Here is a 27,892-nt window from a genome sequence, read left to right as displayed (position 1 = left end):
CCTCGCTGTCGGCCCTCCACTCGTGCTCCATCTGAAACTTTTCGGCTTCCGTTGCCAGCCTCTGAGAGAAGAGAGAGGGAAGGGGAAGCACAAAGAAATACAGTATGTTAATACCATGTTTGATATTCCCGTTTAAACCTTTTGACTCTCAGGCTTTATTACTGTCAGCATCGTTAGAAAAGCATCGGCAGCTTTCAGTTTGTCCAAGGAAGACAATTCCGCATTTGCCGATTTAGGAAATTGAAAAGCCATGGGAAAGAGCTCAGGAAGTTTCTAACCCCATTGATCTGGAAGATGAGTGCAGGGGAAGATATGGATAATGAAATATCACAGTTACAGTTACATATAACCCTGCTGATGCAGGGACTGTGTGATCGAGGGAAAATACCTAATTTCCCCTCAGCACCTGCTGGTTTGAATTAGGACTTGCTGTGACACAATGCCGCGCTAAAATTAGACACTCCTATTCCAATTTTTTCCCCCAGATCTGGTCTTCATGACTAGGTTAATGGGTTTATAATGGGCCCAGCTTTTAATCTGTACCTGGTCCAGAAATGCACTGTACTATTAATTTCCCCTGGGAAATATTGAATATCAAATCCAGCTCTTCCTGCTCATGTGCACCGCACAAAAGGGTTTCGAGTCAAACAGGCAGAGACGAGATCTGATGGGGGAAGGAGTAAATCAATTTATGAAATGAGAAGAGGGCTGAAATAACGAATTATTGAATTAATTCTGCTTTTAAATTAACAAGACAGTCACAAAATCAGAGGGGCAGAACAAAGTCTGATTACTCGCAGAGTTGTGTTGCAAAATAAAACCATTTCTGTTTCTTCAGTTTTGGAAACATTCATTCCAAACTGCTGAAAATGTGATTTATTAAGCAGAGACAACAGTCATGGAAGAAGAGGGAACACTTCTATTAGATGACATTACAATTCAACGATTCTTTACTTTCTAGATACCATACAAACCCTAAGATTACACGAACAATTTTCTTGGAATTAAGGAGAAAACAATATTGACTCCAAACACATTTTACCGCACTGTGAATACTGAGCATCTTTGTGTGTGTCAGTGAGAATGCATACCTCACTTGAGGCGGAATTTCAGCTACATTTACCGTAAAGGACATTTCTGGTCTGTGCCCTCTCAGTTGGCCACAAGCCCTCCCAGCACAACGTTGGACCTTTCCATGCATCAACACAAAATTATAATTTTTTTAATATTATCCATCTCAACAGTTGGGTCACGGTGGTGTTGAATGCCTTTGCAGATTTACTCTAGTTTCCAGTAGCTACCAAGCTGCAACAACTTAATGGGAAGATACTTTCAGTTTCCAGTCAGGTCATTAATGGTGCGAAGAAACAATGGGGTGCGTGTTTCAATCCATCTTAATAAACTACTCATCTGATCTCGTGGCTACAGACCCATCGGTATTGATTTGTCCTGGATGCATCTGGAGGCCGAGAGGTTTGTGTGTATTTCCGAAGGCCATAGAAAAGCAATTTGCAAGGAAATGCCACCATTTTCAAAAGGGGACGAGTTGATATCAGAGCTAACTGGAAGGCGTCGGCTGTTTCCACGCTGTGAACACCAGGTGTCTTTCAGTCATCCAGCTCACACATTGCAAAGGGAACAGACAGGCTTCAGTATTAATAAATATTGCAGCCCACACCGACCTCACTTTCTTCAATTAAATCTTCCCTCAGACTCTCTTGCATCAGCACACAGTGAACACTTCGAGTCTAGACACGGACGGAGGACTGTCTGACTGTAAAGCTGCCGCTGTGTTCCCTTCACTGTAAATAACTAAGCAGAGAAAAACTGCCTGCCATCAGTGAAGTGCTAACATAAACATGCACAATAATTATCGTCACGCATTTCAAAACCAGTGGGGATCCCCATGGGGTAGTGGTGTCAGGGTGTCACAGCTGGGGCTGCCATGTAAAACACATTTCAGACAATTACTGGGATACAACACATATTGAAAAGGTCCTCGGTATAATTAATTAGAATAAATTAGTTTGTGGGGGAAAAAATATGGATCTGCTAATGAGCTGGCATAAAATGTTATGATGTCAGCAAGCTGCTATAGAAGGACTAATGAGAGCATATTGCTGCAGTACCATCCACGAGGATGATCTGGTTGTAGCTTGAGATTTCCTGAGATAAAAGTATCCGCTAGTGGTTAAGTTTCTGTGAGCAACAGGGACACATCTAACCATCTGTGAATCCATCTATCTAATGACCTATCAGTAATATATTGCTGGTGCGAGCAAAAACCCCTTTGTTTCATTATTCTAAAATGCAGCCGACATGTGCAGCCACTTGGGTAGAGGAGACGAGTACGAAATGAGATTTAGAGGATTGTCTATGACAAGTATGAAGCTACAAATAGAAAGTACAGTCACTCGCTTATTTCCACGCATATGCTGTACATGCAGAGCACAGAAGCTTCCCTGTGCCTGTATCTCTGTGATCTTATAGGACATTGAATTACTGATTTATTACTGATCCTCTGGTTTGCATTTTGTAAAGCGACACAGAGATGCACTGTGTGTAAACACACACATGTTCCTGGCAGTCTGATTAGAGCATCACACACACACACACACACACACACACACACACACACACACACACACACACACACACACACACACACACACACACACACACACACACACACACACACACACACACACACACACACACACACACACACACACACACACACACACACACACACACACACACACACACACACACACACACACCTGCCATCTTACTGATGTGTGGGGAGGCACGGGAGAGCAGGGGAAACATGAGCATCTGTTGTTGTGACTGGCAGCACTTTAGTCAGATCTATCCTGCTCAGCCTGTAGGGAGCCAGAGGGAGGGTGGTGAGAGGGGAGGGGGGGGGGGCACATTTGCTCTTACACCCTTCATACACACTCACTTGCACAGGCACAAGACATAAAACAAGAGCAAGCACATGCAAGTTGACAAGTCATTCACTGTAACCCGGTCTTTTATATAAGAAGTAGCCGTCACCAACTTAACCAACTGCGCGGGACGTGATTTGTTAGAGGCTGGCACTAGTCTTGCTCTCCGCGGCAGCGGAGACTCTACCGGGCGAGCAGCACGCTACCTGTGTGCCAGCTGGCGGCAAACAACTCCCAATTACAGCTGTTCCTCGGCCGCGATGTCGAGATGGCGGAGATGTTTTAAGAGCTGCTTTCAGATACAAATCTATATTTCCCTGAACTTCTCCAGAGGCGCTGTATGTGAGAACGCAAAGGTCGTCAAATGTTGCTGCAGACATTTTCCAAAGCTTTTCCTGCCAGGAGTGGTGCCTTAGTAAAATTTCCCGGAAATATTCAAGTGAGCCCATGTGAGAATACAGCAGGAAGATCTCCGGAAAAATTCACGGCGAGCAAATTGATGACTGTAAAGAAAAACCGTAGCTGAATTATCTTTGTGTCCTGCCTCCTGCATGTTCAACGGAGACGCCACAGGATGTTCTGTTTTTAGTATTTTCCGACCAAGTTCATGTCGGACAACAGCTATAGTTGATGTCACACTTTGTATTAACTGGGATTTTTTTTTTATAATGACTCATTAATGACCAGAAGAGTGTTTAGCTGAGTGGTGCTTCCCTTAGCCACCACTGTGTGTGATAAACCTGAACAATGGTTTGCCAACAATAATTTGAAGAAAAGATTTATTGTCAGCGATCATTTCACACTCCAAATTGTCTCAGTGCTCATTACACCAAGATGTTTACGTATCAAGCTGTTGAGAAAAACAACAACACCAAAGTCCACGTACAGTTTTACACCAAGACTAATTTGTTCTTCCGCTGCTCCCTATGCCGGCATGGAATTGAATACCAGAGAGAGAGAGAGAGAGCGAGAGATAATAAGTGAGAGACATGAAATGAAATGTCTGTATGCATATACTGTGTTAGTGATAAGGACAACAGAGATGACAAACACAAAGCAGGACGAGCAGAGACGCAGAAAGTACAACAGCTGGGCTGACAATAGCCCCGACACACACACACACACACACACACACACACACACACACACACACACACACACACACACACACACACACACACACACACACACACACACACACACACACACACACACACACACACACACACACACACACACACACACACACACACACACACACACACACACACCAGGAGGAGGTGAATAATGAGTAATCGCTGATGAATATTACACACAAACACACTGTATCTCACCGATTTAACATTCTCTGCAGCATCGTTGCATCACACTCATCAAAAGGCTTCTGAAATATTCCCTACCTTGCAGTGCCTGTACTCCCATAGGTGTGAAACACTATAAAGTTGCTGGTTTTTTCTTCATGTGCCAGCAGGCTAAAATAATTGCTCCCCATTTTGTTTGTGTAAACGTTCTTAGTTGGGTAGTACAAATTGCAATATGCTTTGGAAAAGTTTTGCAGATATGCCAAACTATCTGTTTTTCACCTTCTGTGCACTGACCCCCTCACTCGCTAAACTGTGGCGCTAATGATGGCGTTTTTATTTTTAAATATGTTCGATTCTCCGCTGGCATGAAAATGTAGAGCAAGAAGGCAGCCACTTTGGCTCAAGGCATGTGAAGAATGATCCTGGATCTATAATTTATACAGAGAAGAGCCTGGCTGCATCATAAAGAAAGATTTTTTTTTTAAAAAGTAAACTGCTATGGCAGCTATGATCAAACATTGCATGATGCCACTTTGCTGTAGGTGAAATTAGTCATCAGTATTTATTTTTTGCTATTACTATTCGTAATTATTCCATGATTGAATGTAAAGCTGAAATGACTACACTTACAGTCAATCAATCAGCATCTATTTTTATTATTTGTTTAACCATCCATGTCAAGTCATGTTTCAACATTTGGTCCAAACTCTAAAATGTCAGAATTTGCTGCTTGTGCTTTCATATCTTTTAAAAATCAAACACAAGTTATATGCGCATGAGTGGATCCATGATTACGTGTTCAGTCATACAATATTTTGCGTTTCTGGGGATACCCAGTCCCTCGGCTACAGATTAAATAACGATTCACACTGAGGATTTCATCAATTTTTGTATTTTCCATTCATTTTGACGATTTATCACGAGCTCCAAAACTGAATTAGATTTCTCCCTTTGCTGTGCAATTTGACAGAAGGAAGGAGGCAATATTTTATCGTCTCAAGACTACTAACAATATTAATAATCCCCACTTAGCTCACTCACGCAACGAGCTAGCTACTCTGAAAGGCCCAATGCAGCCTGGGATACCATCAGCATAAATTACCTGCCAATAATAACACCTTGGCATGTGACATGAGAAGAAAATTTATGTTGTTGATTCAGCAATTTTCAGATGATAAATTGCAGCAGCGCTTCCACGAGTGACACCACCGTGTGAAGTGACCGGCTCCGTCATGAGCTTTCTGCAGAATCACAATCAAGAAGTATAATAAAAGTCATTATTGCATACCATTTTCGAGCAAAAGTGGATATGTACTCGTGGGAAATTGCACAAGGGAAACTGTTTTCATTTTATTGTACAACTTAATAAAATAACGTGTGCATGAGGAGTGTGTGTGTGTGTGTGTGTATGTCTGCTCTGTGATTAGGGCTTCAACAGCAGTGTCTAATGACTCACAGCATGTCATCTAGTGTCGGTTTAATAACGCACTTTCAGACACTAGAGATCAGTGACTCCTCTGTAATTACGCACCACTACATAACACAGCTCTTAGAAGAGCTCTATTCAAGTGTTCACGCTCTTGCTCTCATCCTTTTTAGACAGTTTAATGGAAATGAAAGTTACTACAGAGCCAATTTTCTGTTAAATGCATACATAAAGTAGATTATAGCGGATGAGGGCACTTGAAAGTTTTTTTTTTTCTCATTTTGCCAAGAGTTGAATAAAAAATACTAATTTAAAAAAAGAGTCAGACAGACAGAGAAAATGAGGAGTTATTCATTTTGGGAGTGAGGAATCTGTTTGTGATGCCCACGTTGCTTAGCGACCAGGGTGTCATGGTAACACGCAGCATCTTTGGTCCATGCGCTGTGGAGAGCGAAAGCTCCCATGTGATGGCAACACAAGGGACCCGAAACATTTTGTTCATTATCTTCCCATTGCCATCTTTCTGCTCGGCAATTAAGACTCAACTCCGAGCCGACTCTCTACGATAATGCCAACAGCCCACTCATAATTGGGAAAATCTTGCATCCTATCGATGGAGGTGTCGAGAGTGATTTAAACCAGCACGAGAGGTCACGTTTGGAAAGCAACTGTTGTTTTTGTTTCAAAAAATGGCGATCAATTGTGGCTCAGACTTTGGTGGGCAGCCACAGCCTTTTGGATTTGCTGCCAAAGTGCTAATGCAATCCCAGGCCAGGAATAACCCTCAGCGATCAATATTCAAATGGCTCAGCCCTCAGCTGTCTGTTGTGTGGACCCGTGTCGTCTCTTCCCCTTAAACTAGGAGTGGGAAACAAGAACCGGCCCCCGTTGAGAACTGGCTCCAAATGGTCTCTGCATCGTAGGCGTACGCCTCAGAGCTCATCAATTTGTTTCCTGTTCTTCTGACAGTTGTAAAAAGACAAAACAAAGACTACGTCTGCATATACACTGATGAAATCCTGCAACAAGAAGCCATGGCTGAAAGAAAGAAACAGTCTAAAGCGTGGCTTCATTTCAGTAGTTCACATTTTTATGTTTGAGTGGAAATGCCGGCAATATGGTGATTCATCTTTCTGTGCAACAAGGCCTTACATTGCCACATATAAGACAATGTAAGCACAAGTGCCACTGCTTCCCAACAGGGAAGCACTGTCCTGCGTGTTTCTGTGATAATGGCTGTGAAATTCTGCTTTGTAACCACCGCCCGCCCCATCTATGATAAATGAATATATCTGAGGTCTGTGCCGGTGTGACTGTAGAAAGAGGAATGACCTATTCCACTCGGGGGAGTTCACCACAGGCCCCATCAAAGAGTATTGGTTAAGAGGAACGATTCAATAATTGATGAGAACAGAGTCAGAGGTGGCCTGGATACCAGGGAGAGGCGATCTGCTGCACTGTCGTGGCAGGTTTAAAAAAAGAAACTCGGGTCAATGTGATTAACAGAATGGACTTAAGGTGTCAGTGTGTGTACAATCTGTTCTGATGTGTGAGTCAATCAATCAACAGGTCACACTTACACTGTAGCTCACAGTTACACTGCCAAATGTGTGTAAGGCAAGGATGGAGACAATTGGAGCGTAGAACAGTGTAGGAGGCTCTGAATCACAGACACAATGAGACAGAGACCGAGGAGGGAAACGATGCAGGGTGTAGCAGTGTGGCGACAGTCTGCATCCCTCTGTCGGTTTCTTTGATCAATTGAGTTGAGTAAATCACATTTAAAAAATCTCTGTAAAAATAAATAACTCAATACTATAGGGGATGTACCTGAAAAGGGCAAGTAATTTTTCTTGTGTAGTGATTTATTTTACGATCATTTAGAGATTTAATGTCAACAACCTGACATTTTGGGGTACAGGCAGCAGAGCTAGGGTATGACAGCATCAACAAATTATTTACAGTCTGAATGCTTGTATGTTTATGTAATCTTAATAGGAAAATGTGATGTAACATTGCATCTTTAATGGACTAAATTATCCTGATAAGAAAACATGACTTCGATATGAAAAGGAAACGCAGGACATAGAGTAGATCAAGATGAAACAATAAAAAATATCCTTACCTTCAAAAGAAAGTCTCACTCACACACACACACACACACACACACACACACACACACACACACACACACACACACACACACACACACACACACACACACACACACACACACACACACACACACACACACACACACACACACACACACACACACACACACACACACACACACACACACACACACACACAAAGAAATTAGAAAGGACATGAAGGGAGAAAGGAGGAACACGGGGAAGGCAGAAATGGGAAAATGGGAATGGAGAGTGACAGAGAATCAGGGTGAAGTTATGGGAAAGGAAGTTAAGACGGAGTTAGAATCAATACGGATGGAGGAACAGGGTTGGAGGACAGAGTAAAAGTAAAAAAAAACATGCAGAACAGTAGAAATAGAATATCACGTGACAAGAATGAAGACGAGGGGAATTTAACGAATGTGAGCAAAAGCTCAGAAAGGCATACTTGTGTGTATGTGCACACGGAGCCGCAAGTGAAGTGAAGCCTGTGTGTCTGTAAAGATTCAACGAGTGTAATCTCCAGAGTTGTATCAGCAGTGAAACTAAGCCGCGACAGCACCCGCCTAAAGACACTGACTCATCTATTGAAGTATCAAAGAGATATGGGAGATAATTCTCAGTCTGGCACATGCACATCTACACACATCAATATCTCCCAAAAAATAACCAACTACAGTATAAAGAATGCAGACTATTGTGTAGCAACATCCATCCATCAGCTCTTAAGGGTTGGGGTCAAAGGGCAGGGTGCACCCTAGGCAGGCTGCCAGCCTATCACAGGGGTGACAGGAACAAACAACCATTCAGGTTTACATTCAGCTACGGGCAATGTAGAGACGCCAATCAACCTGCATGTCTTTGGACTGTGGACGAAAGTCAGAGTGCCTGGAGGAAACCCACCTGGCCAGGGGGAGAACATGGAAACTCCACACAGAAAGGCCCCTGCTGCCCGGCAGGTTAAGACCCAGAAACCTCTTGCTGTGAGGCATCGGTAAACCAGTGCACCACTGTGCCACCCGTGGAGCATCATGAGAGATGCAAACTCTTTGATCGCCCTTGAGTGGTTTGAAAATGAAATCACCGACGCTTTAGAAACTTTCACTTGAAAAAGACGAGTAAGTGTGATGATCCAAATGGGATAAAAAAGAGAGAGGGAGCGATACATCTGCCGCCGTCAATGCCGTCACACTGACACCTGCCGCCTTCAGCTCATAGTGAAATCTATTCCGAAAGTAAAGCAGGTACAGAAAGTATGTATGTGAACAGCTAAGAGACAGACACTGAAAACCAGAGTTGACAGTAGCATGTTCGTTTAACAGGAAGCCGTTATTATTTGGTAGCGTACATATTTGTTTTGGAAGAATTTTAACACACAAATAAAAACAGTCTCCAGGAGTTGACTCTTGTTTTCTGCAGAGCAGAACACAGAGTTCTACCGTCTGTGCCATAAATCGTTTCCTGTGATGGAAAACCTCTCACCCTGCGAGTAGCCACAGCTGCGAACATGTGAGAGATTGCATGTCAAGCTCGCACCGCCGTCAAACTCTGCGATTGAATGGAGGTGACGGGATAGGCAGATGTCAGATTGACAGATGGCGAATCCAAGCGGGCCCCTGATTAAGTTAATGACAGCCGCCATCATTCTAATGGGATTGCGTTCACTGACAATTGCTGGAACACACCCTGAAACGCACACAAACAAATCAACGGTTGCAAAGCACAGCCAGAGGAGACGAGAGAGAGAAAGAGAAATGCCACGGGTCAGAGAGCTGTAATTCATCCTGCTTGTTTCAAGGCACAACACATTCTGAACTGTACAGCAGGCGGAGGTGGAAAGACAGAAGATTTTATTGGGTTTATCTTAGTATAAACCAAAGTAAAATCCAACCCTTAAATATCTTGTTTGTAGTGGTGTGGTACATCACAACTGAAGATCTATCAAGAAAAAAAAACAGCAGTCACTGGCTGCCATTAATGAAAGAAAAACCTGATATTAATGAGATTTCAAACAAACAAAAAAACACTTACTACATCCATGCAAAATAGGAGATATTGTCAAAATGCATTCTGGGAAATGAAGGACAATTCATTACACCAAAAGCGAGGAGACAGAGACCATGGGTTACTATAGAAACCACAGGGTTACTACATTATGTAGAAAGTAGATTATAACTAATTCATTTTAAGGAGCGTTCAGGGGGTGTGCCAAAAATACGATTTGCAGCAACTAATCAGTGGGCGGCGGGGTGGAGTGAGGGTGGCTACCGCTTTCACCTCACAGCACGAAGAGTCTGGGTTCAAACCTGTTGGCTGAGGCCTTTCTGTGTGTGTGAAGCACAGGTTTTTACTTGTGCCAGTTACTCCGGCTTCCTCCCACAGTCAAAAAACATGCAGTGCAGGTTAATTGGAAGCCCTTGGGTGCGAGTGTGAACCGTTGTTTCTCCCTCTATGTTGGCTGTTGTTGGTAATTTTCCAGTGACGCACTGACTCCACTGAACAGCCCATAAGGCAGTGTGAACAAAGCAGAGAGCTGCCTGTTGAATTGAGCACTAAGAGGCCAAGATCCCAATAGATAGGAGATGTGCAATAGGCAATCAAGACCCGAATGTGCTGCCTCATGGGAGGTGTGGCTTGATGCACTTCCCACCACTCTCGCTCTGTTTTCCACTCATCATTTCTCTCCCATTACACATCGGGCCATTCCAAATGGAACAAGGGATAGGCAGAGGGAGCGATGGAAGAGAGGACAAAGAGAAGATGGTCGGAATCAGAGGAGGGAGGATGCTCGAAGTGGTGAGGGATGCATTGCCATAAAGACTGAAACTACTGCTGAGAAATAGCACGAGATGAGTGTTGGTCAGGTCAAGAACATAACAGATGCTGCAGTCGTCCCCTCCCTGCTTCCATTTCAGTTCACGATTCAGCTAAGTGCACCCCGCGACTATTTATGGCAACTTACATAAATTGATCACCATAAAGCTGGATCAATTCCACGTCATTACCCAGAACAGTAAATACCACCATTGCCATGAGCAGTTCCATCTTTAATGCTAACACAATGACGGGTAAATATACGTTTTGAAAACAACAAAGAACATCAGCATATGGTGTTTGCTACAAATGTGAGCGCAGCGAGGGAGGCCAGGACTGTATACTTTTTATTTATTTTTTAAGCCAAAGAGCTAAGCTTCTGCTTTACCTCGCGCAGGTGAAACACACAGCAGATGGTGTTGATGAAATGTAAGAACAGAGCCTCTACTTTAACATCTCTTTTCCGCCGGCATCAATTTACCGAGTAGTTGTATTTCTCTCCCAAGGTGCGACACGACAACACACCAAACCTAATTGTCCCTCATCCCCTGGCAGTTATTTGGATGTACGAAAAACAAAACGGCTCGGTTGGATTGATGGGGTAATCAATGGGAGGGTAACTATGGCAACAGGTCGTCAGGCCTTAATTTGATATTTCTGGCTCTCGGAGGCAGATTGATCGGGAAGGGGAGCGCCCGGAGATCCTCATTTCGTTTGCCAGATACTGTTGAGCTTAAACTACGGTAAAACTACGTCAACGGTTGTATGGATGAATTTAGCTTGTTGTAACTACATGCAAACAACATTGAGAGCATTGTGAGATTCATTTACCATACGAAAGGTTTCACACAAATAAAGTTGTTATTATTATGCTTGACAACAGCATACGAAAATTCTTGCAATAAAGATGCAAACATGCTGACAAACAAGCAGGTAATTATCAGCTTGTCCCACCATCTTAGAACAATGTGTTTGCTGGCTAACATTGTCAAATTACCACTAAACACAAACTTAGGTTTTAGGTAATAAACTTAATAGTACAGGACAAATTACATTTTTGACCTGACAGAAGAGTTTGTTTAAGAGTTGAAGGATCCCCAAAGTCATGACAAATTCATAATTACAATTATACAATCATTGTAATGTAGGATTGTACATCTTATAGGAGGTAGCAGAGTTACCACAACAACGTCATTATGTCGTAGGAGATCGCACTGACCTTTAGGGCTTGCGAGCGTTTAACCAGCAGCTTCTCTATGTTCCCGGCAGCCGTCGCCACCAGATTCCTCGCATTGTTCGTCTCCACGCTGAAGTGAGCTTTGTGCGTTTTGTATATCTGAGACAATAACAAGAAAAGACCTTGGGTCAGAGAGGAGCAGAAATTAAAGTGAACAAAATCCATATTTCCCTTGTTGTTAAGTCTTAATCAATGACCATACCTTCACAAGTGTCTCAAGTGTCGAAGCTGTCAAAGTTACTCTGCATCAGTATATTTTCTATTCTTCAATGGATCGTATTGACCACATCACAAGGATTAAGTAAAGAAGGTACATGTCCACTCTTTAAATTGCAATGTCTGGTTATGTAATGCTATGTTATGCATGTTCTAGCAAAAGATATGAAAAAACAAAACAAATGCCAAATAGCCAATTATTTAGCAGCCTAGAGGGTTTTCTATTGTCCGACATTCAACCAAAGAACTAATATGCGTGCATGTGTCCCCATCCTCCAGGAGTCTGATGCATTCTGCTTTAGTCCAAGAGTAATATTAAAGGGTAAAACTACAGATTTTTTGATTTGGGTATGTCGTAAAAAAGTATGATGGATTATTTCCATGTATTTTTTATATCTAATCTGTTTATTGGGACTAACAGTATTCTCAGTAAGGCTAAACTGTAGATTAAACTAGTTCAAAACTAATATGATTGCCATTGATAAAAAGGTACAACTCTGTGCATCTAAATTCCAAATTTTGTTTTGCATTGAGAATATTTGAATAAGTTTTCCCATTGTAATTTGCAGGATGAACTGTACAAGCAGTCTGGATAATTCATCCCTGTACTTACATGCTACAGTACACTGAAAACAGGGGAGTACCCAAAAGCATTGGCTTCTGTTACCAAAACAGTTGAAGCTGATTCAATCAAAATATTGCCTGTTATGTTTAATTCCTATTTCTGGTGATGAGTCACGTCACAAAGAGCCAGATGCATTATGTCAGTCAATGTGAATCTTGAGATCGCATTCTCCTTGATGTGAGCTTATGTGCGAGTGTGTGCAGGGGACTATATGGCCGTCACAGACGCTGATCTTATCCAAGCATGCATTGGCGTGTCAGAATGTAATGATTCACCATTATGTCTAATGAGAAAAGACTATATATAGCTTTGTGATGCGTTTTGACAGCTGAGGACGTGCAAGGGGGGAAAATATATGACTGAGAGAAGAGAGAAAAAGCGTGTGATTCAAACTGAAATAAAAGTATGTTTACATTTTGTTTTGATTTGAGTACTTATTTAGACCAAAATCAGTACTCATTACTCATTAATATTCAAGCCTGGGGCCAGAGTTACCCGTTGTATACGAACAGTGTGAGTGTAAAGTCGAGTTTACCTTAATTAGGTCCTGCAGGCCACTGGCTGTGTCTGTTAATGCGATCAAATCATTTTGCATCTGGTCCACCCATTCCTTTACCCTGAGAACAGAAAAATAAATCAATTAACCAATCATACCCACTGACTGTAAAAATGGACGTAGTCTCTGGGTCTGAAGCCTGTTATCTCTGGAATCACCAGCAGAGGGCGACTCCACTGATTGCAAAAGGAAGTCCGTTTCTAATTAGGATGTTATGGAATCATTTAGAGTAAAATAGACGATAAAGCACCATACACATTGGAGTGTGGATAGAGCGTGATTGACAGTCGGTACCATCCAATCTGTGTTTGGTTGCAGTTGTACAGTAGGTGGTCGCGCAGTGGACGAGCTCTCAGTCAAACCCAGCCCCCGCTGCGACGTCTGGTTGCACAAAAATCCAAACAAGTTGGAGCTGGTCAAAATGCTAAACTTTAGGCTTCAAAACGGCAATTCACAAACCAATGGGTGACATCACGGATACGCTGCACACTCTAAATAGATTTGTTGAGTTGCGCCCATGTGATCACATGACCCGTGCTTTACTCCTGACTACAACAATATGCTAAAAAGCATAGGGAGGGGAAGCATGAAATAATAATGTTTAGCTGAGTGAGTACATTGCTCTACTCCACATGAGCTGTGCATTAAGGCGTGCGCTATTCATAGTTCTCAGCTAGAGTGTCACATCCTCGGGGGTGAGATGCTGGTTAATCTATTCTGATGAGAAAGATCAGACAGAAAGAGAAAAGATAAGGAGAAATAAAACGGAGGGTGAAATGTTCGTTGAGTAGGATTAAGACATTGTTATTTAGCAACTTTAGCAAATATCCATGTCCATGAACATACTGTATCTAAACAGTAACTACCAGCATGTCTAAACAGTCGGGAATCAAATTTATGCCCTGTGACCTAGCCATTACCTTTTTAAGTATGCCTTAAATGGCATACTTGACATTTAGTTCAGTTCAGGTTGTTTGTGCGTGTGCATGAATGTGCAAACCCTGGAAACGGTACCCCTAACTGTCAAAACACCAATAAATCTCTTTGGATGGCAGGAGTGACACGATACGGCTTCACAGCCCGGATGCAGTGTACAGAGTTATTTATGTTTATTTCTAAAATTATTGAGCCAAGTCGACTTAATGTATTTGGCAGAAACAGACCTGTTTTTAAACAAACCTCCTTATAATATACAGTATATAGTATATCCAATACAATGTTTTTGGCACACAGTCTTACACCAGATTATATACTACCATATATCTAGCGTACTTCTTCATATTTAGCTTTTTAATCCATACAAACACCAGCGAGTAAAAGTTGTAACTGTAAAAATTCGGGTTTTTTGTGTGGATTAAACCAGTGGTTCCAAACTTTCTGTGCTAAGCAAAACTAACCAGCTGCAATGTTAGTCATGTTGAGTCATATTCACGTTACACACATGAACCAGGGAATCTCCTTATCAGCTCTCAGAAAGAAAGGAAATATTCATAACAAAGGCCAACCTAGCATTAAAATCTAGATTTTTCACTGGATATTTATTTTTTGTAGTTTAAGAGGTGATGCAGAAATGTTCCAGCAAAAGCAAGGTCCCCCAGGTAATGAAATCCCTTTTGCAACCGAAACTCTTCCTGCTACTGAACGGCACACATCTGAACCATGTTGCATGTGCGCCCACAAACCCCTCCACCAGCTCCTTTATGACAGAGACAATGAAAAATACATGACATAATCCATAAAGAAAATTGCCCTTTCTCCCCCACGGTGAGAATTAACCTCCTCACCTTCCACTGTGCAGAGGGGGCCTCTGACACACGAACCCTGTCCATGTTATCTTATTTAAAAAATACAGTGTAACGTGAGCAGGGATAGCTCACGCTGTAAATGTGTGGCATAGCGGCCACATAGTATATTTAGCCTCGTGAGAGACAGCTGCTAGTCGCTGAGGGCCGATATAGGATGTGGGTACTGTCAGCACATAACTTTTTTTTTTAGCATCCAGGTCACAGAGATGTGCATGCATATCCACAAACACACACATAGTGAGTACAATATGAGGGTATAATCTGTTTCAGAGGTGTCATAGTTGTCATATGTTTGCTGACTGCTGTACTGTACATGGAGGCAGTTTTGGGGTCAAGATAAGGTCCACTGACCATAGCAAGCAGGTGTCTATTGTGTTTGTTATGCATATGACTTTTCCAAATGAGCCCAGTTGTCCTTAAGCAAAGGGGGGGGGGGGGGGTTTCCAACAGGTGTTTCATGGGAAACTGGTGTGTGTGTGTGTGTGTGTGTGCGCGCACGCACGCGCTGGGGTTCATTATCTGTCCATTAATGAAAAAATTTAACAAAACAAAGCTGAATTTATCCTAGCAAATTTCAAAAACTTGTTAAAAGCGATTTACCACATTTTTGGAGTGAACCACTGCATAGTCTTGTTCCACTTAGTATAGCAGAACACATCTTACTGTAACTTGCTGATCAAAGTTCAGCATTTCATTTCTTGATAGACAGCTCAGATATAGACAGTAATTCTGTGTTTGCAGAGTTTCTTTGCAGTACACTAATGAGGTCCGACCAGCAACAATAAAGCACGATCCAGGGAAAGTGCCTAACTTGATGAGTAGCGGTGGTTGACGGTGACTTGCTGCCTCACTTGTTTGTAGTAGCTCGGATGAGGCCAGTTTGTGAGATAAAACTCACTCACTTGCGCTAGAATTTTGAAAATCTCTGTGATCTTCGTTTCATAAAATCTCTTGGGGTAAAACCTGAGAGACCAAACAGTGTTGTGATTAGCCGACTTCTAACAAATTACTATCTCCATCAGTGAAAAGCATACATTCCCCGCACAACACCAGAGCGTGTGGCTTCCTCATTAGCCAAGAGACACTATATGCATCTTAAAGAATAGACACGGATGAGGGACATGGTTTTGGAAATCATTTTTAACAAAGAATCTAGCGTTTGATTAAAGGAAACTTGGAGCAAGACGTGGAAAAATGAGATAGCGTCATTACCACCCCCCTCACTCTTTCTGTCCTGCTCCTTGGGGAAATTTGAGGAGGGAGAGGGGAGGGGGGATTGTTCGACAAGGAGAGGAAGGAAGCCTCCAAAATGGCTGGTGAGCCGTGCAGAGCTGAAATGAGAGGAGCTAAGTGAAAACTCAGCCAAGTGTGAGACCTGTTGGCATTATAAGCCTCTTTTTCTCTCACACTTGTCACACCGAGTCATTAATATCAGCCGTTTATGGAGCAGACTGTTTTCTTTCTTACAGGCAATTGTTGAAGGTCCTTTTTTTCTTTTGAAGTACTTTTTGGGCACTTGTGGCCACTCAGTCATCCACTTGCTCTGTTGCAGACACGGAGATGACGGATAGTCTGTGCAACATCTTGGGCTGATTGTTTGCTCAGTTATATAATATGAAAAACACCGAACAAGGGTCCAGTGCTTTTGTGATTCTGCTGCATCTCAACAACTGATGATTAGATCAGTAAGATATTGTATGAGACAACTGCGTTGGAATTTAATGTTGAGCTACAGTGACAACTGAATTAAAGCGACACTGCACACATTTTTACACATCGAGTTCAGTTCACTTGTCACAGAGGATAACACTCAGTGTAAAAACAGTTGTGTTATGTCTCGTGGGGGCTATGGAGTCTGGACCAAATTCACTAGACTTTACCAGACGTGAAAGGTCTTCACCTTTGCGTAAGACCACAATTCAGGTATAGAACCACACCAACAAACAAGAAGACATGCCATCTACAGGTCAGCAGACACACATGGGAAATTTCTCACTGCTAATTTATCCCGTTCCTCAGCTAAACTAGTGGGCATGTGTCTTAATTTGTGCTCGACACCCGTGGCCTCGAGTACTGTGGCTGATGGGTAGACTGCCTCTCCCATCACTCTAATGACTGGAAGAGAAGCTGCCTCTGTAGAAGCAGCTGTCACGTGGTGTGTGTGTGTGTGTGTGTGTGTGTGTGTGTGTGTGTGTGTGTGTGTGTGTGTGTGTGTGTGAACGCCTGTATGTAACCAGAGCACCAGGTCTTTCAGAGGCCAGCAGGGGGTTGGCCAGTGCCAAAGGTCACCAGGACAGGTGCAGCTCTTTTGAAGAAGCTTTTACTCTAATGAAGTGGGTGTGAGCCATTCCTCCATGTGTGTAGCATCAGCAACTGAAGATTTTGACAGTCAGAGCGGTTGCAATTCCCATTTTTTATCTAAATTATTCAAAGGATAATTCCACTGTATAACAACTTGGATCTTATTTCTTGTTGTTCTGGCCAGCATTCACAAGAAGTCAGATGATGCAAGAGCCATAAACCATGAGATTTAGTTCCCTTTTTAAACAGTACATGATTATACAATCTTTGAGAAACAAAAAGCAATCTCACCACTGGCCTATTAGTAGCTGGTTCCGACTGTGAGACTGTTTACGTCGTATAGGGTTTTCAAGGTCAAGGATATGGTTTCAATCTCAACTCCTGAGGCAATGTTGATGAGAAGTCCAAAAAGAGTTAAATCTACAATTCAATGACAATTTGTCAAACTCCATCAGCTGAGGATGATTGTGTGATATGGAAAGCTTGAGAGCAGCTCGTGGTCAGATTGTTTTTTGTCAGTTGCCAGAGACGTCTGCTGTAATCATCATCCATCGCAGTTTATGGACTGCATTGTGCATTTCCTGCATGGCGATTACCAACAACAGTTAGAACGTTCTCATTTAAAAGTGGTTTAGATAATCTTGTTTGTTAAAGGCTGGACCCAAATGCACACAGAAAAGGCAGGAAGCGAAGATAGGTGGATTCAATTTAACAAAAAGTCACGCATACAGTCTCTGAAGGCAGGATGGTGGCAGGCAGCCAAACTAAAAAAAATAACAAAGAAAAATCCAATAATTCAAGAAGGGGAAAAACAAGCAGGACGATGAAGGAGCAAACTGAAACTCAGAGAGACAAATCAGGAGAAACAAACCATGGAGGAGAACAAGAGACATCAACAGACGAACTGACAAGAAGGAACGTGAGCACAGAGACTAAATACGTGAGGGAGGCAGGGATCATTGAACTCAGGTGAAATACATTGGGGAAGGTACACAAGAGCGGCAACCAAAGACAGGAAGTGAAACACCTGAGAGACGCACAAGGTAAGAGCTTCAAAGTAAAACGGGAAATTATACACTGAAGGCAACTGAGATGAAAAAAAGTCCCTTAAAAATAAACCAAAAGTGTTTGGAGACATATTATCTCAATCTGACTAAACTGCTGTGTTCACAACTCCTGATTTATTTCTTTACCCAGTTGCACATTTCCACTTCATAGTTCCAATGTCAGCAGGTCATCAGATTTAATTAGTACATGTCACACTGAACACACGTGTAGTTTGACAAACTTGTCATTGAGATATAGTCTGACCTCAAACTGTCCTTGACAAATGCTTTGTTTCCACGTCTTTCTCTCTACTCCTGTCACCCACCTCCATCAGAGGTTTAGACGAGTTTGTAATCAGACTTCAAAAGACAATTCCCAGATGGAGTTCCCGAAAGGAAGCTTGAGAACCTTCAGGCTTGCGTTGCCGAGTCCTCTGCGTACATTCATATCAAAATCATTTCTATGTTCTTACTAAGAAGGAACGCAGCAGTGAAACTTTAAATAAATACCCTGTAGACTCGATGCTTTGGGCTGTCAAAATATTGGAACGGTTTATCATGAAATATATTTTCACGTCTGCTTTGCAGGCAGTGGCTGCTTCACGTCTTCTCATCTCAACTGAAACTCATGGTATTTAACAGTGTAATTTCACACAGAGAGAGAGAGGGACACATCCTCGATCGACAGGGGAAGAGAAAGAAGTACCGCAATCACCTTACTTCGTCTTTTAGCAGCCTTCATCCGTATTATTTTCAAGGCTTTATAACTAGTATGTTTATTTTCTGTTTCCCTTTGGTGGAAGGGATAAAACTCACACCATGTAACCACCCTGAGCCGAGCCAAAGCGCAAAAATATAGATCCAGAGATGTCAGGACGCTCCATCACTGCGACTGAATCACACAAAAAAGTCGACGCCGGCTCCAAGGCCCAACGTGCCGGTGTGTGTGAGCAGCCGCAAGAATCCTGGGCTCAATATCCAATCACACAGTTTCCAGTCCAGCACCTTCCCGTCTTGTAAACATCCTCGTGTTTTTATTCCCAGAACCCAGTCTGTGGGTCCACGTTTGATCCCCTAATACCATCAAAACTGTCACAGAGGAAGCATCTGGCAGCATGCGCCCTTGTCTCATCATGTTGTGAAGTCGTGGTCTCCAGCACTGGGAGACCGCTTGAAACCTTAAGTCCTCTGATAATAGTAATTTGGGCTTCTAATGTGTTCTTTGAGAGAGACAGGGCTGACACCGTTATGGGGAGGAACCAGGAGGAGATGCACAAAAAATAGGGCTCTTTGAGAATGGCAGCATGGATGTAATTGAGCCACAGGGGGAATCTTTAATAAGAGCTCAGACAGGCTGGCTGCTCATCAGACGCCGTGCTTCATAGTCGGAGCACTGTAGAAGACAAACAGTCACTTTCTGGCCCGACAGTATGTCCGACATCTTCTCAGTCCTTTTATCACCTTCTTTCAGACTTTGTCAAATCTTTCCCTCAATTTTTTTTCTTTCCTTCCACCACTGCAACTCAACTGTTTGTTAAAACCGAAAATCTGAAATGGTTCCTCACGTTTCCAGTATATTGACAGATTGCATTTTCAATTTACAAACTCCACATAATTAATAGTCTTAATCCCTCCCTATTGCTTCCTTATTTCCATCCAAGTTAACTTATTAAAATGTCATTGTTATCAATGTAAGATTTCCCTTCCGTCGTCCTCCTCCGCCCTCCCTCCTTTCACATGCATCACCCCGCAGCACAAAGGAGACAAATGATGATATCGTCTCCTTTACCGAGGTCAATAACACCATAATCGCAGGCTTTGTAAATGTCTTGCAGCCTCATTATCTTGTTATTGATGTTTCTGCCTCTCTTCTACCATTTTCCTCTTAGCAAGTCAGTCAGGGCATTTTACCACGGCCCCCTGCCGAGATCTGAAGAGCCGTGTTTAAGTGAAGCCTTGACAACAGCATTTCTCGTGCCTTCTATCAACGTTGAGGTGTATTACACCTGTGGAAAAAGCTGACTAGACATTGTATGAGACTATTATCAAACGGTGGGGTGGTGATGGTGGGCAATCGTGCACAGAAAGAGCAGGTGTGGATAACAGAATGCTTGTTCCACTGGGATTGATTTCATCGTGATGTAATTCATAAGAGACAATAAGAAAATATTAAAAATTTCCATCTGTGGATAAATAGATTTCTCAATTAACGACCATAATATACTAAATATGACCTAAATGTGACCAAAATATTTAGTAATTCTAGTCACTTAAGTTAGGCAAAAAAGAAAGAAGAAGATAGAAGGAAAAAGATTCAACTTGAACCTGGGACATGGATTTTTAAAAAAAGCAAACAAAAACAAACTTTTGAAAGGGGTGACTACGGAGAACCTCACGTCACACCAGGCCATTTGGATACCCGAGCACTGCTTCACAGTGTTTCCACTGGCAACGTGAGACTGCCGCAGACAGCCGGGGGTCTGCCTCTCTTCCTATACCCTTGCCCACAGTTGACCTCACACTCTGGGCCAGGCCTGACTCGCCGTCCCCCCAGCGTCTAGTCCGTCTCGTCCACACCCTCCACGTCAAACGGCGTATACGTCCTGACAGGACTAACAGCTCCCGTTGTATCACCTCGCCGCGCAGGTGTCTGGACGCATTGCGTCAGAGGGATTAGAATGGTTGGGACACCTGCAAGTGTTTGTACTCGCTGCAGTGCAATCACACCTGCTGGTGTGATCCAGGCATAAAGTACCAAAACACCAACTAAAATAATATCATACTTCCTGTGTGCACAGACAACTATGCAACTGTTTGGTATACGACCTATTGGGCCTACTGTAATGCATATGGGGTTAAGATGTCCTCACTGAAAAAGTTGAAGAAACTAAGAGTCCAGTTTTTGGTGCACTAGCATGTTCTATTAAAGCAATGGATTAAGGTTGCAAATTGTATAGATGCCTAGGTAACTCTAAACTGATCTGCATAGAAATAGGGTCTGTATTTGCAGATTAAGGTTTTTCTTCTTCCAGTGATATGTTTACATATGATCCTCTTTTCAATGCCTTCACTTCAAATGAGTTGTAGAAAAATCCCCCCAAAAAAGTCTTATTCTATTGAACAAATTCGCTGTGTTTTTCTCCTCTTGCTCATCCTCGCCCCTCCAGCGGTATTTCTCCCTGCTACATGTCATTCTGAACTCTGCTCAAATGACTAAACGTCCACATCGCTGTCACCTTCACACTTCCTGAGCAAACCCTCTACCCATCCATACATCAACCCTATACCCTTCTGCCTCACCACACACACACATAGTCTCGGACAATGTGTATAAATAGAGCGATTCAAGAGCCCCCCCTGGCCAAAATGTCCAATTAACATCAATCTGGACGCCTACACACTGACTATATCTGTGTTGTACTGAGTAGCTGCTGTCCAGTGTGGTCTGAGCACCGACATGACAAGCTCTCATACAGTAATACAACTCCATTAACGGGCCTCAAGAGAAGCCATCGCAGGCCATCGCGGGTCCACTGTCCTCTGCATCGCCCTCGAAATATTACACATCAGATGAGCTCGTGGTTACCCTGTGAACACATTTCTAGATAGACCGGACATTTCTAAATCAGAAAATAGCTAGTGGACGCTCTTTTACAAGTTTTTTTCGGAAATGCCAATCTAGATGAACCAAATTTGAAGCTATGAAGATTTGCTCAGCAAAGAATGGGAAAGGAGGAAAATGTTCAAGAAATATCTCACATTATCCCCCATGAAAACCACAAAGTGTCCTTTTTACGCTACATTTATGTCAATTTGTATCGAGATTCGCTTCAGAAAGAAGCCGGATCCCCATGTTCCCAGGCCTTCACAGCTTCATATTAGAGCCGAGATTTGACAGTAGAAGTAAAATTGTATATTTATGAATGCTTTCCCCCCCTGTTGGCTTGATGGTTTTTCTTCTAGCAAGAAATAAAAACAAATTTTCTGTCGCTTGCTGCACAAACGGCGGCATTATCTCTTTCTCTTTTCAACCCACAGAAAAATCTGTGGTCTTCAACTCAAAAGAAAAAGGGATGAGTCACAAAAACATAGCGGGGAAACCAGCGAGATGAGCCACAGGGTTTGATTTTCAACTGTCACACACACACAACTTCTTTCTTCACACTCTCTACTCCTAAATCTACACTACATCCTCTTTTGTATCTTGTGATCCTTTTAGCCTCCTTGTGTTTCATGGTGTCGTGTACTGTATCACTTTTCTTACTATTGATTCGTTAGGGCTCTTTCTCTGTAATGTCCTTTCATACTTGTGATGGGGACTTGTACATAAATAAATCTTGACATTGGAAAGGAGTAACACGTGCTTGATTTACAATACAGCGTTAAAACTACACTTCCCATGCCCTATTTTATAGTACACACATCTGCTTCCTGTACCAGACAGGGCTCTCGTCCAAACAGCTGTTAGCTATTCCCAAGGTTGCCCGGGAGACGCTGCAATGGAAAATTCTTGGGAATTTCCATGTGCCAAAGGACTGAGGGGAAGTAGTACAATGGCAACCAGGGCTGCGTCTTTACTCTTTACCCACTTTTTTTTTTTTTCACACATACAGGGCAGTGGGGGAATGTTGTTTTGTCGTCAACCAGACACTAGAGCAATACCGAGAGGCCACACGAGGGGTCCACGAAATTTCAGCGGAGAAGCAGGGGGAGACTTATGGGAAGCCCCCCGTTGTCACTCCACACCCCCTCTGTCCCGTATCTCTACCCACATCTGAGTCTGGACACTCAACGCCCCTTCCCCAAAGGCTTGCCTAAATATAGCCACATGGTTGAAATGTGAGTCGGGGTGGATTGAGTGGGAGAGAGAGAGGGGACATTAGTGAGAAAAAGACAGAAAGGTGTGAAAAAATGATTTTTTTGTGAGAGCAGAGTCCAAACATTATCCAGGATCATGCACACACACTCTGTGTGCATCATGTGTGTGTGTGTGTGTGTGTGAGACATATATCCTGTCGGCTACATTACTGTATGTAAGAGCATACCTCCTGAAATATACCTGCTGGCATCAACTCCCAAAGACGCTTCGGGGCACAAATCTCAGCCAAGGAAACACTAGACAGGCCTGAAGTGATCATGTCCATGTGCTCATTACATTTGATTCAGCCTCTTCGAAACCCCCTGTATCATCAGTGTCATTCTCCCAAGTCGGGTTTGACAGCGAAATAAAAGTTAAAAAGAAATCTGATTTATCTACTGCTTTGTTTTTTTTGTGTTTTTCTTGTTTGTTAATCTTTCATTTTTATTCGTCGGATAGTGTTAGATGAGACATTGTTAATGTCTCTGTCTCTTCCAAAGCAATAGACAAGAATCGAAGGCTCCGTGATTCAATCAAGAAACAAAGCCTGGAGCTTTCCTCGCTGACATAAACCGATTTTTACTCTAGCGAGTGTGTTTTTCCAGGGATATATGCATAATTTTATAGGTTCAAATCTTCTGACACCGCGATGACGTAAGGAACAGTGTGGCTGTAAAAGCATGGGCAAGTTTTCTGTGCTCCAGGCCAACTTTTTAAATCACGACTACAGTGTTTGCGTGATCACAGCACAGCAGATTAAAGTCAAGATTATCTTCTTCATCTCTGTATTTGAAGGAGGCTTAATCGCCGCAGTGCTTTTCATTTCATGACTAAATAGTTCAGCAGCAATGAGCTCGGGCCTGTGGGGACCGGAGGAAGTATGGTTGTGACCTAAGATGCATATGGGTGGCTTCAAGTGGGAACTGAGCCATATTCATTACAGACGACTGTCGGTGTCAGTGACCTGACACTGACAGAAACAAATACATCATGCAAAGCCAAGGGAGGCAGAAAACTAAATTACAACGGAATTAAACCCGAGCCAGGAAATTTCACAAAGATTGGCTGAAAAAGATCTGAAAAGAAAGACCTTTATAGCAGGTTTTACATCGTTGATACTATTCCATGGCAGGGTTGAGAGTCTTGACACACTGTGAGGCCAACTGTCAGTCAACCAGCAGAGCAGAATCGACTCCGTGGTGCTGCTGAAATGTTTCGATGTTTTGTCCTCCCCATTCAAATCAATGAGGGTCGGATAAAAAAAACAAAACAGATATAATGCTTTGTATGATGCAACATTGCTGCCTCAAATTGCAGCATCCGAAATGACCACGCTGTTGAATCAAAAACTTTTTTTTTTTCTTTAAGTGAACATTAAGGGAGGATTTATTGCAGGCCTGCATTAGTTTTGGCCATGTGTACCTAACAAACTGACCAACCGACTATCTTTACACTCTCCTTGCTTGCAGCTGCCCATGTTGCTCCCCGTTTGAATAAAGTGCCGCCTCACATTATGTCCACTGATCGGCGCGAACGCAAGAAGCGTGGCTCTTTGGCTGGTCGAGCATGAAATCTATTTAGCTTTAAAAAAAAAAACATCAAGTGAGAGTGGGAGATGTGGAGCAGAGGGTGACAGAAACTGGAAGAAGGGAGGATGGAGAATGAAATATGTCAGAAAAATATGTCTGTTGGTGAGTAAGACGAAAGGCACAGAGAAGCATATGATCAAGTCGTGGATTCTTGTTGTCTCGGTTTCTCTACATCTCTTATCTTTTTTTTCTTCTTCTTCTTCTCCTCTGATCTCTCCGTGTGTTTGCTGGCGCCGGCGTCTCTGGGGGCACAGACTGTGACATCAGACTTTGCATTTCAGATTCGATGACGATGGTAATCATCTGCCTTCAGGCAACGGGGGGGGGGGGGGGGGGGGGGAAAGAAGAGAGACGACCGAGAGATAAAGAGACACGGGACGCCGGACGGGAGGGAGATGGACGGGGAATGGACGAGACGGAAAAGGGGGGAGCGATGTAGGGAAAGAGGAGGGGACGTGAAGATGTGAGACAGATGCTGCGCTGTGTGAGGTTAGAGGTGGAGCACAGTGACACAGTCACGCTTTCATGACACAGGGAGGTGAGAAGTAAGAGAGAAAGGGAAGAAAGAAACACTTGTTCTACATGTCAGTGTTTAGTCACAAAACACTGAGCAACCAAAGACCTTGCTCTTCCACGTTCCCTCCAGGAAAACACGCCTCTCCATCCTTGCCCTCCCGGACTTTCTCCATTTCTCTCGTTCACCTCTGGGAGTCGGCACGAAGCTCGTCACTCAAAATCACCATGACCCCAAGAGGGCACCAAAAACTAAGGCCGGCTGTGGCCGAGGTCTACGGACACTGTGAGAGCGACAGCAGTTCCTGTTGCTTCTGCAGAACTTTTAAGTAGCAAAGCAGCAAATGCGTTTCTAGCCGGATTCTGCCGACATATTTTCTCCAAAAGCACGTTTTCCCTAATCCAAACGAGTAACTGCTGCCCCATCTTGCCGTGAGATTTACGATTGTTTTTCCTGCCGGACTGTCAATTCCACTGTCGGGGAAGGTGGGTCCGCTGCTCGCCCTGTCTGTGTGAATATCATGTACACAACCCGCAGATCAATCCACTTAGTGCCCATGAAATATAGGGAGTGGGCAGACCACTCTGCTAGTCTGACATCATTGTACTCCGCCATTAGGCTGAGTGCCATCATGGCTCACAACGTCTGGGGGGGGGGGGGGGGGGGGGGGGGGGGGGGGGTGTACTCCAGCTGCATTCAAAACCAAACGCTGTTGTCCCTTTCCTCTGTTAGAAGCATGCGGAATTAAACCTGTTGAGGAAGTGTGAGGTGGAGCATGGTAGCTACAGACTCTCACACACACACCTACATTCATGTGGCCGTACATATATCTATTAATGTTGCACAGCAAATATAGAGGCTGGGGGTCAAATTTAAAAAAGGACTGAGGCAGTGATACCTCAGCAGGGCTATTCATATCGCCACTGTATCATATCAGCCACAGTTACCATGCTGCTGCATCAGGAGGGAGTTTCAAGTTCACCAGAGGCAAAACCACTGGGACTGAGGAAAAACCTGAACTACAGGCCTGTAAATAGTATGTGACTTTCATGTGGAAAGTGGAGTGTTACACAGTTCCTGACCACAACAAGACTGTCCCACGAGGTCAGCAGCTAAATGAGATGGACTACTTTACGCTCACTCCCCTTTGATTTTACAAGAACAGATCAGAAGTTCAACTGACTCTCCAGCTTTAATTTCAGTGTGTGTGTGTGTGTGTGTGGGGGGGGGGGCGGTTGGGCTGCTGAGGGAAAGTGTTAGAACCTCTGAACCACATTTAGACCTCAGTCCATCTTCCAGGGATGATTCATGTGACAGTAAAAGCCACATGGCAAAAAATGGTCCATGGCTTTAAATATCATGCGTTACAAAATGAACATAAATCCAAAGTAATATGCAATCATCATCATCATCATCATCACTAAGTTGGGATAAGACATTTTAAAAAAGAATTCAGCTTTTGCTGCAAACCTCCATCAGTTACATTTCACCAATTGCAATTTAAGTTAAACCAGAGGATGAAATGTTGAACGATAATCTTGAAGTGACTAATGTGAAGTTAAATATTGTCTCTGATAATAAACAACGAGTGACAGCAGGCTGTAATCTATCTGCTATCCGAGACTTTCCGAAGCCAACAGGCTGCTCGGAAGCTGTACTCACATCTGCGCTGTTGGGAACTGCCCGGTGGACACCGACGACACGGTTGACAGCAGTAAAAGTAGGCAGACTGAGTAATCCATATTTCCCCTCGACCAGAATCCAGACGGAGAGAATTGGACGGAACAAAGCCCAAAAAGAAACAGAACAAGAAATCCCCACAATTCCAGCGCGCCGTGCGTACTTCTCAGCCAAGCGCCTCACACCGCCATCGGTGCGCGTTTGGAAACAAATCTCATCTGGTGTGTTGCCCCCCCACCGGTGGAGTTGAGGACTGTGCTTGTTTGTGGTTCAGCCGTGCGTATTCAGTGCGTGTGTGTGTGTGTGTGTGTGTGTGTGTGTGTGTGTGTGTGTCAAACTGCGACGGGCTATTAGAGCAGATCTATGGCGCGTGTCAAAAAATGAAAAGGGGGTGGGCGCATTCAGGTCCTCAGCCTGGCCGGCGGACCGCACACTGCAAGAAATGTCGTGGACTTCTTTACTGTGTTAACACGTGGTTAAGAGTGTTAAAGTCGGCGCGATGTCTTCGTTTGACTTTGAGTTTTTACCGTCGATTATTTACTGAACGTGATCCGCAGAGATGCACCGTTTATTCCCATAGAGGTTTGGACGAATGGTTCTGTGAAATACACAAGTGGACTACACATTTTGGACACTTTAAGTGTGGATTACTGTTACTGGGACTTTATTTACAGTGTGCGTTTTTTGTGATTGTTTTCCTGACGCACAAATGGGTTTCCCGGTGCCATCTCTCCACACACACCAGCCATTACGCACGGTTCTCACGCCGTCGGGGTCTTATCTAGCAGTGGCACACACACCTCAACACCACGCAGCCACCTTCCAGTCTGCTGTGTAT

The 27,892-nt window shown here is 43.4% G+C and overlaps 1 protein-coding gene across 3 annotated transcripts in view; it reads right to left on the bottom strand.

Annotated features, from left to right (window-relative positions):
• Nucleotides 1–27,369, bottom strand: part of LOC118289276 (voltage-dependent calcium channel subunit alpha-2/delta-1) — a 72,886-nt gene extending 45,517 nt beyond the window's left edge. For all 3 annotated transcript variants that reach the window (XM_035616173.2, XM_035616182.2, XM_035616190.2), the window contains exons 1-4: nt 27,037–27,369; nt 13,241–13,322; nt 11,847–11,963; nt 2–61 (exon numbers count right to left, since the gene is read on the bottom strand). In XM_035616173.2, coding sequence (XP_035472066.1) covers nt 2–61; nt 11,847–11,963; nt 13,241–13,322; nt 27,037–27,116 — 339 coding nt within the window. In that variant the 5' untranslated portion in view covers nt 27,117–27,369. The remainder of the gene's footprint in view (nt 1; nt 62–11,846; nt 11,964–13,240; nt 13,323–27,036) is intronic.
• Nucleotides 27,370–27,892: the final 523 nt, after the last annotated feature.

This window comes from Scophthalmus maximus, chromosome 12 (assembly GCF_022379125.1).
Source record: "Scophthalmus maximus strain ysfricsl-2021 chromosome 12, ASM2237912v1, whole genome shotgun sequence".
Classification (NCBI taxonomy): domain Eukaryota; kingdom Metazoa; phylum Chordata; class Actinopteri; order Pleuronectiformes; family Scophthalmidae; genus Scophthalmus; species Scophthalmus maximus.
The sequence above is the reverse complement of the archived record's forward strand: the minus strand, read 5'-3'. Positions and strand labels throughout refer to the sequence as shown.